General features: G+C 41.2%; 1 protein-coding gene across 1 annotated transcript in view; it reads right to left on the reverse strand.

Moving 5' to 3' along the window:
• Positions 1-16,429, reverse strand: part of GPAT3 (glycerol-3-phosphate acyltransferase 3) — a 72,349-nt gene extending 55,920 nt beyond the window's left edge. Inside the window, exon 1 of the mRNA XM_081090751.1 lies at positions 16,140-16,429. Within this exon, the coding sequence (XP_080946877.1) occupies positions 16,140-16,280 (141 nt within the window). The 5' untranslated portion in view covers positions 16,281-16,429. The remainder of the gene's footprint in view (positions 1-16,139) is intronic.
• Positions 16,430-16,894: the final 465 nt, after the last annotated feature.

A 16,894-nucleotide genomic window follows, 5' to 3' on the forward strand; every position in this document is an offset into this window, starting at 1 on the left:
TCAGGACCCCTGCACAACATTCCAAAGAGCCAAGTAGGAACATGCCATTTGTGCTTAGAGTACAGCCTATAAATAGAAGCTAATCTTCCAGGCTTCAAATGTCAAATCACAAATTATAATAAGACTCAGTCTTAATCTGGTTACATCTTTTTCTCTTCCTTGAAAACTTAAACTCTAGACCTCCCACGTTTTCTCAATAGAGGTAAAGGTTTATTCCTATGTTTTTACTTTTTAATTTTTTACTTATTGATTTTTAGAGGAGGGGGGAGAACAATTTATTGTTCCACTTATTTATGCATTCACTGGTTGATTCTTGTATGTGCCCTGACCTGGGATCAAACCCACAGCCTTAGCACATAAGGATGACGCTCTAATCAACTGACCTATCTGGCCAGGGCTCTATGGTTTTTCACTTTAAAGCTTTATACCTATTATCATTGTAAGTAGACCACAAATATAATAAAAACAAAATATTGTAAACAATCAATCATTATCAGTCTTCGAGCTCAGTTTTCTTTTATGGTAGGCATCTGATTTTATATTTTATATCAATAGTAATTACCTTCAACTAGGACAATTATTTCATGCTCATCTGATGGAAAATATTGATATTTTGTGGTTGTTATAGACTAACTTGTGTGCCCCCCCCCCAAATTCATATGTTAAAGCCCTAACCTCCAGTACATCAGAATGTAACTGTATTTGGACATATCATCTTTAAAAAGGTGATTATGTTAAAGTGAGGTCTTTAGGGTGGACCCTAATACAATCTGCCCCGTGTCCTTATAAAATGAGAAAATTTGGCCAAAAAAGGAGATACCGGGGATGCACACACACAGAAGAAGGGCCATGAGGACACAGCAAAAGGCAGCCATCTGCAAGACAAGGAGACAGGCCTCAGAAGAAAGCAACCTGCCAACACCTTGATCTTGGACTTCCAGCCTTCATAACTGGGAAGAAATAAATTTCTGTTGTTTAAGTCACCCAGTCTGTGGTACTTTGCTATGGCAACCCTAGCAAACTAACACAGAGGCATTGCTTAAATAGTATGATTTGCTACAAAGAGTTCTATGTTCTGTCACCAGACAAGGTTCAGAACACATAACATCTCCTGAAATGGTAACACCAAAGGCCTGTCCTACCAAATGCAATTATGGTGTTCAAGACTAGCAAACTTTAAGGTGGGAGAAGTTATTTAATGTAACAGGGAATTTATACTGGAAAAACATTTTCTTCTTTGGGCTTCTTCTCCAGTGAATGTGAAAATGTACCTGCTCTGCAGTCAGACATACAAGCATATGAATCGCAGTTCTGCCACTTCCAGGCTGTCACCATCTCAGACAAAATACTTTAACCTCTTGGAGCCTCATTATCATCATCACTAAACCTGGGACAATTACCAAGCATTGTTATAAAGATTGAAAAAAATAATCTATCTGTCCAGGGATGCAAAGCTGGTACAATATTCACAAATCAATAAACATGATACATCACATAAGCAAAATGAAGGATAAAAATCACATGATCATATCAATAGATGCAGAAAAAGCATTTGACAAAATCCAGCACTCTTTTTTGATAAAAACTCTCAGTAAAGTGGGAATAGAGGGATCATACCTCAACATAATAAAGGCCAAATATGACAAACCTAGAGCCAACATTATACTCAATGGGCAAAAACTAAAAGTGTTCCCCTTAAGATCAGGAACAAGACACTCTTATTCAGCATAGCACTGGAAGTCCTAGCCACAGCAATTAGACAAGAAGAAGAAATAAAAGGCATTCAATTTGGAAAGGAAGAGGTTAAACTCATTATTTGCAGATGACATGATATTGTACATAGAAAACTCTAAACACTGTACCAAAACACTAGCCATGTGGTTCAGTTGGTTGGAGCATCACCCCATACACCAAAGGGTGGCAGGTTCGACTCCCAATCAGGTATTAAAAAGAAGAAAAAGACTCCACCCAAATACTGCTAAATTTAACAAAGTAGCAGGATAAAAAATTAACATCCAGAAATTGATGGCGTTTCTAAACACTAATAATGAACTCTCAGAAAGAGAAATTTTAAAAAAGAATCCCACTTACCATTGCAACGAAAAAAATAAAATATCTAGGGATAAACTGAACCAAGGAGGAAAAAGACCTGTATTCGGAAAACTATAGGACATTAAAAAAAAAGAAATATGCCGAAACCGGTTTGGCTCAGTAGATAGAGCGTCGGCCTGCGGACTGAAAGGTCCCAGTTTTGATTCCGGTCAAGGGCATGTACCTGGGTTGCGGGCACATCCCCAGTAGGAGATGTGCAGGAGGCAGCTGATCGATGTTTCTCTCTCATCGATGTTTCTAACTCTCTATCTCTCTCCCTTCCTCTCTGTAAAAAATCAATAAAATATATTTTAAAAAAAGAAATAGAGGAAGACATAAACAAATGGAAGGATATTCCATGTTCATAGATTGAAAAAATTAATATAAATAAAATCTTCAAATATAGCCAAAGTAATCTACAGAGTCAACGCAATCCCTATTAAAACACCAAATGCATATTTCACAGATCTAAAACAAATGTTTCAAAACTTTATATGGAACTAAATAAGACCGTGAATAGCCTCAGCAATCTTGAAAAAGAAGAACAAAGTTGGAGGATCACAATCCCAGATATCAAACTATACAAACTATACATATATCAAACTATACTACATGGACATTGTAATCAAAACAGCCTTGTACTGGCCCAAGAACAGACATATGGATCAATGGAACAAAACAGAGACCCCCAAAATTGACCCAAGCCATTACTCTCAATTAATATTTGACAAAGAAGCAAGAGCATACAATGGAGTCAAGACAGTCTCTTCAATAAATGGTGTTGGGAAAATTGGACAGGTACATGCAAAATAAAATGAAACTAGACCACCAACTTACACCATACACAAGAATAAACTCAAAATGAATAAAAGACTTAAATGTAAGTTGTGAAACCATAAAAAATCCTAGAAGAAAACTAGGCAGTAAAATCTCAGACATCTCGCTGGGAAAAATGGCGGAGGTATAAGCGGACATGTCCTGTGCCTTGTCCTGGAGCAGATAAGGGTGAGCAGCTGAAACGGGTAACATTCAGCCCGAATAGGTAGAGGATTTTCAGCAGAGAGATTGTCTGCAGCTAGGAAAGACTGAGAACCCCCCAGGGGAAAAAAAAGGACGGTTGGAGACTGCGGCTGAAGCCTCTCCTGGTGCGCCAGCTAAGCAGCGGAGACTGCGCCATCTTGGGTGATTGTTGCCGGCATCCAGAGACCAGCTACTAACCTGGAAACAAGGGATCTCAAGCAGCGTGATTGCGTGATCTCAGACGAGCACTGCTTCTTCTCACGGAAAGGTTGGACATCCCCTAAAGGTGCGGTTTGCAGTTCGGGTTGGAGGGAGGACCGAACTCGCGCGCGCGCGCGGGGCGGAATCTGCGCCCCACAGAGTCCGCAGCCACTGGGACCAGCGTGACCCGAGAGTGGGGAAGGGGCCCCACAGGGCTGCTGGCAGAAGGGAACGCGAAAAATGAGCCCATAGCTGGACTGGATGTAAAGGAGCAGCCTTGGACTTTGCCAATCTGCTGGCTGCTTGGTGCCAGGGGCGAGTGGGCGCGCGGAGACTGCGCGCGCGGAGACTGTGCGCAGACCTGGAAGGTGGAGGCTTGCGAATTCGCACAACTATCAGGCTCTTGTTACAGTTCCCCTTAGATCCGTGCATTTGATTATTAAACCCAGCGCATGGGATTCCCCAGTTGGGGTCATTCGCAGAGCCTGTAGGGGAAAGTTCTTTTTGGGGAGCCTGGGAAACAGCGGACAGTGGCAAGGAACCAGCTCTGGGCAGTGGTCTTTCCCGAATCAGTTTCAAATACCATAGAGGACAAAACCCTACTGATAGAGAGGACTTAGAGCCTCGGTGGTAAATCCAGACACACTGCCACCCAGAGGCAGAGCCACGAACTGTCTCTTTTGCGATCACAAATAAAGGCAGTCTGGTAAAAAAATACAACCTGCCTTAAAATCAGGTCTGTGGTTTACTGCACGGAGGGACAGTGTATCGCAGGGAAGTTCAACACTCCCCTGAATGCCTGGCAGGACTGAGGCGTGCCAAAAAGAAGAGTGGAAGATCTGAAGCACCTTCACTTCCGAATATTTTTATATATATATTTTTTTTAATTCTTTTTTCACCATTTCATTAAGAACCTATTTTATTTTTTTTTATTTTTTTTTCATCACCTGATTTTACCTTTTTAATTACTACATTTTTTTAACCAGTATTACTGCTATCCTTTTACCATTTTTTCAAGTGTCATTTTATTTTTTATTATTTTTTTTTATTTTTCTTTATTTTATTTTGGGATTAGTGTTCTACACTCTATTTTCATCGTTCCTTTAGCATCATTTCTCTCTATTTCACATTTACCCTTAAGCCAAAACTCTCTTCCTCACTTTTCCCCTTTTGTTGTCCTGTTTCTCTTACCCTATTCCTGCTTTGGATTTTACCTATTCCTTCTTTCTACCCACTGTCTAAATTTCACCCTACTTATATATCTAATTTCCAATCCCTCGCTCTCCCCATACAAATAGCCTCTTCCCCACCTCTATTTCATTCTCTTAATTTTTTTTTTGTTTTGTTTTTGTTGTTGGTTGTTTTTTTTGGTTTTTTTTTTTTTTGTGGTCTTTTTGTGGTTTTTTTTTTTTTTTCTCTCCCTTTTCCCAATCTCATTTCAGCACTCCTTTTTGGTTTTTATTTTTCTCTCTAATATTTTTCTCTTTTTTCTTCTTTATCCCCTAATTCTCTTCGCTCGGGGGGGGTCACCTTTATTTGGGGTTATTAATATTGTGAATGCATTTAGTTCGGTGCCTTGTACGTTGTGCCTTGTTGTGTTGTATTTTGTGCCTTTGAATCAGCGCAACAGAGAGAGATCTACATAACCAAACACCTTGAGAAGAGAAATCATGGTGAAACAAAGAACCAACCCAAATATGAAAGAAAAACAGGCATCATCAGAAAAGGAAGTAAACGAAATAGAGGCAATGGAGGCAAGCAACCTGTCAGAGAAAGAATTCAGAGTAATGGTCATAAGGTGGATGAAAAGAATGGAAGACCAATTCAACAATATGTGTAGGAACCAAGAGGAAATGAAGAAGAACCAAGAGGAAATGAAGAGAAACCAAGAAGAAATGAAAAACGACATCACTGCCATAAAGAACTCAATAGAAAGCATCAACAGTAGACTAGAAGAAGCAGAGGACCGTATCAGCGAGCTAGAAGACAAGGTAGAAAAAAATACCCAAACACAACAGCTTCTAGAAAAAAAAATTAAAAAGCAGGAAGAGAGCCTAAGAGAACTCTGGGACAATGCTAAACGAAACAACATCCGAATAATAGGGGTGCCAGAAGGAGAGGAAACTGAGCAAGGAATAGAAAACCTGTTTGAAAAAATAGTAACAGAAAATTTCCCTGATATAGGGAGGAAAAAACTCACACAAATCCAAGAAGCTCACAGAGTCCCAAACAAAATGAACCCGAAAAGACCGACACCAAGGCACATAATAATTAAATTGGCAAACACCAACGACAAAGCAAGAATCTTAAAAGCAGCCAGAGAGAGACAGAAAGTTACCTACAAAGGATCCCCCATCAGACTAGCGACCGATTTCTCAACAGAAACACATCAGGCAAGAAGGGAATGGAATGAAATATACAAAGTCATGCAAAGGAAGGGTCTGAATCCAAGAATACTATACCCAGCGAGGCTATCAATCAAAATTGAGGGTCAAATCAGGAGCTTCACAGACAAAAATGGTCTACGGGAGTTTATTACAACCAAACCAGCAATGCAAGAAATGCTAAAGGGTCTGCTGTAAATAGAAAAAACAGGAAACAAAGAAGGAACGCAGCGGTAAAGAACAAAAATGGCGACTAACAAGTTTCTATCAATAATAACTTTAAATGTAAATGGATTAAATTCCCCAGTCAAAAGGCATAGGGTAAATGAGTGGATAAGAAAACATGACCCATATATCTGCTGTCTACAGGAAACCCACCTCAGAAAAAAAGACGCACACAGACTGATGGTGAAGGGATGGAAAAAGGTTTTTCAGGCCAATGGAACTGAAAAAAAAGCCGGGGTAGCAATACTTATATCTGACAAATTAGATCTCAAAGTGAAGGACATAAAAAGAGATCAAGAAGGCCACTTCATAATACTAAAGGGAGCAGTCCAACAAGAAGAAATAACTCTGGTAAATATATATGCACCCAATATAGGAGCACCCAAATACGTAAGAAAGCTTCTGGAGAAGATCAAGGGAGAGATTGACAGCAATACAATCATAGTAGGGGACCTTAACACCCCATTATCGCCACTGGACAAATCCTCTAAACAGAAACTCAGCAAAGAAACATCAATTCTAAATGACTCACTAGATCAGATGGAATTAATTGACATCTTCAGAACATTTCACCCCAAAGCCACAGAATATACATTCTCCTCAGGTGCACATTTGTCATCTTCAAAGATAGACCATATATTGGGTCACAGACAAAGTCTCTTCAAATTCAAGAAAATTGAAATCATATCAAGTATCTTCTCAGACCACAAAGGCATAAAACTGGAAATCAACTACAACAAAAATAATCCAAAAAAATCAAACACATGGAGACTAAATAGCATGCTATTAAACAACGACTGGGTCACCAGTGAGATCAAAGAAGAAATAAAAAACATCATGGCAACGAATGACAATGAAAACACAACAATCCAAAACCTATGGGACACAGCAAAAGCAGTCTTGAGAGGGAAGTTCATAGCTCTACAAGCCTACTGCAAGAAACAAGAAACAATGAGAATAAATGACCTAACTCTACAACTCGAAGAATTAGAAAGAGAGCAACAAAAAAAGCCCACTGTAAGCAGAAGGAAGGAAATAACAAAGATCAGAGCGGAGATAAACGACATAGAGACCAAAAAAACAATACAAAAGATCAACAAAACCAAGAGCTGGTTCTTTGAAAGGATAAACAAGATTGATACACCTCTAGCCAGGCTCACCAAGAAACAAAGAGAGAGGACCCAAATAAACAAAATCAGAAATGAAAGAGGAGAAATAACAACAGACCCCATAGAAATACAAAGGATTGTTAGAAAATACTATGAACAACTCTACTCCAACACACTAGACAACCTGGAGGAAATGGACATATTCCTAGATAAATACAACCTTCCAAAACTTAACCAGGAAGAATCTAAAAATCTCAATAGGCCAATAACTATGGAGGAAATCGAAGCAGTAATCAAAAAGCTTCCAGCAAACAAAAGCCCGGGGCCAGATGGCTTCACAGGGGAGTTTTACCAAACATTCAAGGAAGACCTAAAACCTATCCTCCTCAGACTATGTCGAAAGATCCAAGAGGAAGGAACACTTCCCAGCTCATTCTATGAAGCCAACATCACCCTAATCCCAAAACCAGATAAAGACAATACAATGAAAGAGAATTATAGGCCAATATCCCTCATGAACATAGATGCCAAAATCCTCAACAAAATCCTAGCAAATCGGATCCAGCAGTACATCAAAAAGATCATACACCATGACCAAGTAGGATTTATCCCAGGGATGCAAGGATGGTACAATATCCGCAAATCAATAAACGTGATACATCACATAAACAAATTGAGAGAAAAAAACCACATAGTCATATCAATTGATGCGGAAAAAGCATTTGACAAAATCCAACACCCTTTCTTGATAAAAACTCTCAGCAAGATAGGAATTGAGGGAGCATACCTCAACATAATAAAAGCCATATATGACAAACCCACAGCCAACATCATAATCAATGGGCAAAAACTAAAACCATTCCCCCTAAAAACAGGAACAAGACAGGGATGCCCCCTCTCACCACTCCTGTTCAACATAGTACTGGAAGTACTAGCCATTGCGATCAGACACGAAGAAGAAATAAAAGGCATCCAGATTGGAAAAGAAGAAGTAAAACTGTCCTTATTTGCAGATGACATGATACTGTACATACAGAACCCTAAAGACTCCATCAAAAAATTATTAGACTTAATAAATGAATTCGGCAATGTAGCAGGATACAAAATTAATGCTAAGAAATCCATGGCATTTCTTTACACCAATAGTGAACCTACAGAAAGTGAAACTACAGAAGCAATCCCATTTACCATTGCACCAAAAAAATTAAAATACCTAGGAATAAACTTAACTAAGGAGGTAAAAGACTTATATGCTGAAAACTACAGGACACTGAAAAAAGAGATAGAGGAAGACATAAACAGATGGAAGAATATACCGTGTTCATGGATTGGTAGAATCAACATCATCAAAATGTCCATACTACCCAAAGCAATTTATAGATTCAATGCAATCCCCATTAAATTACCTATGGCATATTTCACAAATCTAGAACAAACGTTCCAAAAATTCATCTGGAATAAAAAAAGACCCCGAATAGCTGCAGCAATCCTGAGAAAACACAAAGTAGGTGGGATCTCAATACCAGATATCAAACTGTATTACAAAGCCACTGTTCTTAAAACAGCTTGGTACTGGCACAAGAACAGACATATAGATCAATGGAATAGAATAGAGACCCCAGAAATTGACCCAATCCACTATGCCCAATTAATATTCGACAAAGGAGGCAAGAGCATACAATGGAGTCAAGACAGTCTTTTCAATAAATGGTGTTGGGAAAATTGGACAGATACATGCAAAAGGATGAAACTAGATCACCAACTCACACCATACACAAAAATAAACTCAAAATGGATAAAAGATTTAAACGTAAGACGGGAAACCATAAAAATACTAGAGGAATCCACAGGCAGCGAAATCGCAAACATATGCCGAAGAAATTTCTTCTCTGATAATGCTCCTAGGGCAATGGAAACTAAAGAGAAAATAAACAAATGGGACTACATCAAAATAAAAAGCTTTTGCACAGCAAAGGAAACCATCAAAAAAACAACAAGAAGACCCACTACATGGGAGAACATATTTACCAATGATACCACCGATAAGGGTTTAATTTCCAACATATACAGGGATCTCATGAAACTTAACAAAAGGAAGATAAACAATCCAATAAAAAAATGGGCAACGGACCTAGATAGACACTTTTCGAAAGAGGACATACAGAAGGCAGAAAGACATATGAAAACCTGCTCAAAGTCACTAATTATACGAGAGATGCAAATCAAAACGACAATGCGTTATCATCTCACACCTGTCAGAATGGCTATCATCAACAAATCAACAAACAACAAGTGTTGGAGAGGATGTGGAGAAAAAGGAACCCTTCTGCACTGCTGGTGGGAATGCAGACTGGTGCAGCCACTGTGGAGAACAGTATGGAGCTACCTCAGAAGACTAAAAATGGAACTCCCATTTGACCCTGTGATCCCACTCCTAGGAATATATCCCAAGAAACCAGAAACGCCAATTAGAAAGGATATATGCACCCCTATGTTCATAGCAGCACAATTCACCATAGCTAAGATTTGGAAACAGCCTAAGTGCCCATCAGCAGATGAGTGGATTAGAAAACTGTGGTACATATACACAATGGAATACTATGCTGCGGTAAAAAAAAAGGAACTCTTGCCTTTTGCAACAGCATGGATGGAACTGGAGAGCATTATGCTAAGTGAAATAAGCCAGTCAGAGAAAGATAAATACCACATGATCTCACTCATTTGTGGATTATAGAGAACAACATAGATTGATGAAAAAGGACAGACCCAAAGACTGAGAAACAGCGATCAGGCTATCAATCCCTAGAAGGAAAGTAGGGGAGGGTGGGGGTAAGGGGAAGAGATCAACAGAAGGACTTGTATACATGTATATAAGCCAAACCAATGGACATGGACAACGGGGGGATGGGAGCACGAGTTTGTGTGTGGGGGGGAGGTTGGGGGTTAAAGGGGGGGATGAGGACACATTTGTAATTCCTTAACTAATAATAATTAAAAAAAAAAATATCAAAAAAAAAAAAAAAAAAATCTCAGACATCTCATATAGCAGAATTTTCAGATACGTCTCCTACGGCAAGAGAAACAAAGGAAAAAACAAACAAGTGGGACTACATCAAACTAAAAAGCTTCTGCACAGCAAAAGAAACCAAAAAAAAAAAAAGGGAACCCACTGAATGGGAAAACATATTAGCCAATGATACATCTGCTAAGCAGTTAATTTCCAAAATACATAAAGAAAGTATACAACTCAACACCAGGAAGACAAACAATCAAATTAAAAAATGGGCAAAAGACCTAAATAGACACTTCTCCAAAGTGACTCTTGGACATACAGAAGGCCAAGAGACATATGAAAAAATGCTCAAAGTCACTGATCACCAGAGAGATGCAAATGAAAACAACAATGAGGTATCATCTCATACCTGTCATAATAGCTACATCAACAAATCAACAAATGACAAATGCTGGCAAGGACGTGGAGAAAAGGGAACCCTAGTACACTGCTAGTGGGAATACTGATTGGTGCAGCCACTGTAGAAAACATTGAATTTTCTTAAAAAATTAAAAATGGGGCTGCCATTTGACCAAGTAATCCCACTTCTGGAAATATAGCCTAAGAATCCCTATCTGAAACACAAATCAGAAAGAGTATATGCATCCCTATGTTCATAGCAGTATTATTTACAATAGCTAAGATCTGGAAACAGTCCAAGTGCCCATTAGCAGATGAGTGCATAAAAAAGCTGTGGTACATTTATACAATGGAATACTACATGACCATAAAAAAGAAGAATCTCTTACCCTTTTGACAGCAAGGACCTGGATATTATTATGCTAAGTGAAATAAGTCTGACAGAGAAAGACAAATGCCACATGATCTCACTTACATGTAAAATCTAATGAACAATATAAACATGAACAAAATAGGTCCAGAGGCATTAATGCATGGGACAGACTGTCAGATCTCAGAGGGGAGGGGTGATGGGCAGAGATTAACCAAAGAACATATACACATATATGCATAGCCAATGGACAGAGGCAATAGTATGGTGAAGGCCTGGGTGGGGCAGGGACTGGGTAGAAGGGGGCAAAAGTGGCAGGGCAGGGGGGGGGGGGGCGAGATGGGGAACATCTGTAATACTAACAATAAAGAAATAAGCAAATAAATAAATAAATAGATAGATAATCTATCCAATGACCACCACATCACATGCCTTTTTAAAATGATGGAAACTAATTGGTGGACAGAAAAGAGGGTAAAGGGAAGAATGAGAATTAAAATAAAAGGCAGGAATTATCTGCTCTGAGCACATATGCTAACCTATCAAAGATCTGAAGGTAGGTTAAAATTTAGCCACATAGAAGAAAACAAAAAAAAAAAGACCAAAGAGTTTTTTAATTCAAACTCCAAGAATTGAGCGCCTACTATGCATCAAGTGCTTTTATTCACCTCTCCTCATAGAATCTTCACAATAACTCTTAGAGGCATATTCCTATATACACAAGTAGAAACTAAGGTCAAGATGATTAGGTAACCTGTCTACGGTTACAAGGCCAGAAATTTCAAAGAACTTGTTCATGCTTCCATCTTATTCCTCAAAAATTGAGGGGGAATTAAAAAAGAAACAAATAACATTTTAAAAATCTATAATAATAAAAGTGTAATATGCTAATTAGACCGGATATCCTTCCAGACCATCTTCTGGATGGAGCCGGGGCTGCGAGGGAAGCTCAAGTCCCAGGTGCCTGCTGGCGGTCGGAGGGAAGCCCAGATCCCAGGTGCCAGAGGGAAGCTGGTGCTGGCAACCAGGGGAAAGAAGGCCTACTCTTGCAAGAATTGTGTGCATCAGGCCTCTAGTAAATAAATTAAAAACTTGAGGGGAAAATTTAATAACATTCCCCTACCTTCTTCCTCTCCATTAATCCTTTATTCTCTTCCCATTCTTTATTCCCCTCTAATCTTAGGCCAATGAATTGCAACTTTTTAACTTTTTCACCTCCATCATTAACCTTACAATTAACTTACCTGGTTGACAACAGCATTTTTCAAACTTTAATCCATGTTCCTCTCTGATAAACATGAAAACTTCACACACCCTCTAGAGATTCAGATACATACACCCCACCATCCAGATGGGTCACTCTCTACACACCATTTTCTCAGCCAAAATTTTACTTTTCATAGTTTACATTCCTAAAACAATTTTCCCAATATAATTGTGATATTCCTTAGAAATTATTATGTAGCCCTTGAAAATTAGTAGTTTAGAGAATCACTAAGAATTCAAGCCTTGTCAAGTGGCTTGCCATCTCAGGAGCTTATGCACACATCTATATATATAAAAGGCTAAGTGACCGTCTGACCATCTGACCATCCGACCAGCCAGTACATATGACATGCACTGACCATTAGGGGCCAGACGCTCAACGCAGAAGCTGCCGAACTGTGGTGACTTGGCAGCTGCAGTTCTCAGGTGATGCGCCCCAGAACCAGAGAGGAGGGAACCCAATTCCTCCTGGGGCTGCTCCATTCAACCTTCAGCAGTGGGTTATGTTGTTGCTGGGGCACTGTCAGCCCTGAATCTGGTTTACTGCCGAGCTGCCGTTCTTCTAATTAATTTCCTTTCGATGTGCACAAATCCATGCCCCAGGCCACTAGTATAGAGATATTCAGCAATGCGCAAGGCAACATGCAGTAAGTTCTCAATAAAAAATTATTACCTGAAATGATAAGCAGCTAAGAAGGAGTTAGAGAAGAGCTGGGTCAGTTCCTTGACAAACAGCAGTTACTACAATCAGCTATTCAGAAGGCACCCCACACACATTTAAAATTCCAGAATTTGAGTTTATGGTCATGAAAAAGCCATCCATTGTCAATAAAACTTAGAAAAGTAAATATATAGTGTACAAAACTAAATGACCTTTTAAACAGTATGTAGGTTGTAACCAGGGAAACTTGAGATTTTTCAACTTTCAATCAAAGAGCCCACAGAATGTTCTTGGGACTGGAACGCAAAAGAAACAACCAAATCAGCTGCAAACATACTAAGGAATAATGAGTAACAGGAAAGGCTGGACCTTGAATGGAATCTACAAAAAGGAAGGGTATTTGTCCAGAACTCAAGATGTTCTAATACTGAACACTAACAAAGATGTTCTAATTCTAAACAACCAGTACAATTTTTAAGGGAACTATTCCTATAGTCAGAAAAAGTAATCCCCTATACTAATCCCCGCCTAATAGAAATGTCTTTGACACAACTATTGCTGTTCTAGTGGGAGGATGGGGAGCGCTGGGTTGCCACTTTCATCCCCTTCGCCTAAAGCAGATATCACTGTGGGATCGCAACTCTTTCCTGATAAGCCCAGCTTCTGCCTAACACAGATGCTCCAGGCAACTACAAACAAGTCAGAGTTGGCTCACACAATGAATCCCCATATATGCCAAGCATCTCACTGACCTAATAACTTAGTCTTGGCAAAGAGGATGGTTCCTTATGCCACCTCTACCTGGTTTCCAAGCCAAGTGATGGGTCTCCCACAACAATTCGAAATTGTTCTTGATAGTTTGATTAACAAAGAGTCCATTTCTGAAAGTCTCTTCAACTCTAGATGGACAAAAATGAAAACTTAAGGTGTTGCCAAACTGAAGGCCAGATCCTAGACCGGTGATATCTCTTCAAAGTATAGTAGTTATTTGCCAGGCTGACAGCAATTACTGTTCTCTCTCCAGGACATAGCTTTAGCTGTACCTTGAATTATGGTATTAAAGCAAGAAACACAGGAGTTGGCACCTGGAAGTCAGTCTGTGTGATTTACCCTCACTCCATCCTTACTTCGGTATAAATTCCAACAGACATTGCTGTATGGAAGAACACCTCAATTATTTCAGCGTTCTGAGAAAGAGTGAACACCAGCTGAAGAGGATCCTGTGCTATAAGGAGAATATCCTGAAGAAGTCAAACAGTAGGAGGCAGCTTGATGTGACCATGTTCAGAGTGTGAAGTCAGTAAGAAAACCCTGTCTGGTGTGGTTTGGTTGGTTGGAGTGTTGTCCCCTACACCAAAGGTGGCAGGTTTGATTCCTGGTCAGGGCACATATCCAGATTGCTGGTTTGATCAGGGTCAGGGCCCATGTGGGAGGCAACTGATAGCCAGAGGCAACTGATAGATGTTTCCTTCTCATAGCGTTCTCGTTCTCTCTCTCTCTCTCTCTCTCTCTCTCTCTCTCTCTCACACACACACACACACACACACACACACAAAAGCATATTCTCCAGTGAGGATTTAAAAAAGAAAAACACTGAGAAATATCCCCCATGTACAAATAACAGAATCTCCTGTTATCAGCAGGTAGAAAAGATTTGCAGGAGATTAATAGGTGAAAGATTAGCAAACCATCTCCAGGTATGAAACCAGCAGATTGGAGATGATAGATAGATAGATAGATGATAGATAGATAGATAGATAGATAGATAGATAGATAGATTAGATAGATAAATAGATAGATGATAGATAGATAGATGATAGATAGTTGCTAGATGCCGAGGTCCAGCCCCAGTGGTCCAGGAGTTCCCAAAGGTGTGGACGGAGTCGGCAAAGAATGAAGGACACGGAGACAGCGTTCAGTTGATCAGCATAGCCAGGTTCTCTAGCCAGGTTCTCCCTTTATTCTCCTGTTACATCTGTATTTATACCATTTGATTTTAATCCTATCCATTCTATTCCAAAGGTTAGGGTGTTTGTTACCTCCATTCTAAGGTCACTACTCTACTGTTCTGTTAAGCTACAAGGCAGTAACTGAAGGAGATTATCCTAAATAAAGATTATGTAGCTTAAGCATGATTGTTCGTAGTTAAGGTGATTAACTACCCGCCTGGCACTTAGTTAAGGGGTTTAGATAGATAAATGTAGGCAGATAGATGATGAAAGAAAGAAAGAAAGAAAGAAAGAAAGAAAGAAAGAAAGATAGATAGATGGATGTAGGAGCCACCGTGCAGGCTGGGTTTCATCCTGAGATAGGAAATAAGGACAGAAAAATGAGAACCCACATTAAAAGTTAGAGAAATGAGGATGCTAGACCCTAAATAATATTATTATTCTTTGAATAGCAGCAAACACTTACATAACATGTCTCAGCACCCGTCTGAGATGTTTGATATATTTTAACATACTTAAACAAGCCTATGGAAATTGGCGTTATTGTTCCTCCTGTTGGATAGATGAGAAAAATGAGGCTTCCTTAAAGCCTGGTATTAAGAAGCAGAGCTGGGAGTTTGGTACCACATCTAAGAAAATCTGTACCCAAAGGCTGTACTCCTGACCGCTAGGCAAACACACCCTCTCCTTAGTTATGGCCACTTCATTCAAACTACTGAACTGAGTCTCAGTTTCCTTATCTGTATAAAAGGGGACGAGTGCCCCCCTGCCTTCCAAGGCTTTGGGGAGTAGATGCGGAGACAGTGAGCAGGGGAGCCCTTGTGATTGAATGACGCCACAGATAGATGAAGCTGCAGCCTTCCCCACTGGGCCCGCCTGCACCACACACCTTTCTTTGCAGGATTTGGAAAGAGGAATATAAGGAGAACAGAGGTCAAAGACACATGTTCGATGACATTTCAAGTGCCACCAATTAGATAAAATTTCCATGACTTCATTAAAATATTATCAGATTTTTTTTCCTACCATTCAGCAATTGGTTTCTTATCTTGAGCATAAACATGATGCCTTAGTACAGGAAAGGACCTCTGAAACCAGGGGCCGTAAAAACTTGGAGAGGGAAGCGACAGCACACTGCGTGACGGATAGAAAGACAGAGAATGCTATAAAAGGCGGCCGCACTGTTAATCTGTCAGTAAAAATAATAATAACGGAGCACCGGGTCGGGTAGCTCTGCCTCCAAGAAGAGGAACAATAGAGTGGTCCAGGGGTCCCAGCCCCGATCTCTCCAGCTCTGCAGAAGCTGTCTGGGCGCTACTGCGGAGGATAAACCGAAACGCACACCCTGCGGACCACTGACCTTCAGAACTGGTCCCCCCTAAACTGGGCTCTACCCTCGGTCCGCACCCCCAAACTCTCCCTGAAGCCCTCCGAGGTGCGGGGACACTCACCTCTAAAGTTTTCACCAGGATCTTCATGTACATCTCGGAGATGCCCAGAGACACCCCGAAGGCCGAAGGCAGGAGGATGAGGCCGAGCACCAGCGTCAGCCAGGTGAAAAGGATCTTCCCCACCAGCTCTGCGCCCTCCATGGCTGTGCGCACCCTGTCGGAAGGGGTCGCGGCGGAGGTCCGAGCGCGACGGCTGTCCCTGTCCCCCGGCACTCGGGCCGCAGCTCCTGGAGCAGAGGCGCGGAGCCCGGCCCGGGAGAATCAGCGCCGCCGCCTCCCGGCACTCACCTCTGCAGGGGGAAAAAGAGAGGAAGGAAAAACTTTCAGAACGACGGCAATTTCCTTCCTTCCTTTTGGGGCTCCTCCTGCGGTGGCCAGTTAACTCTTTTTCGGCTGGAGACCCAGACCAGCGCGGAAGCCACCGCGGCGCTCGCAGAGCCGGTGGCACCAGCCAGGAGAGGCGAGCTGGGGTGACCCCGCGGCGCCCGGAACGCGCCCCACCCGGTGCCTGATTTCCTCTGGGTTGCGATCGCGACAACTCAGCGGGTGACTCACCGAGGCCCTTGGGGAGTAAGGATCCCTGCGAGCGTCCGCACTGCACCACCCCAGCCTCCGTGGGAACTGGCTCCGGGCAGGAGACTGTACTGGTGGCTGGCGGCGCTCCGCCGCCCGAAGCCCTATTTCTGAGCGCCGCCCTGGCCCCACCTCCTCCGCCACCCAACCCGGAGCACCCAAGCAGGACCGGCTCCCAGAGC

The sequence above is a fragment of the Myotis nattereri genome, assembly GCF_964212035.1.
Source record: "Myotis nattereri genome assembly, chromosome: 1".
NCBI classification, from domain to species: Eukaryota; Metazoa; Chordata; class Mammalia; order Chiroptera; family Vespertilionidae; genus Myotis; species Myotis nattereri.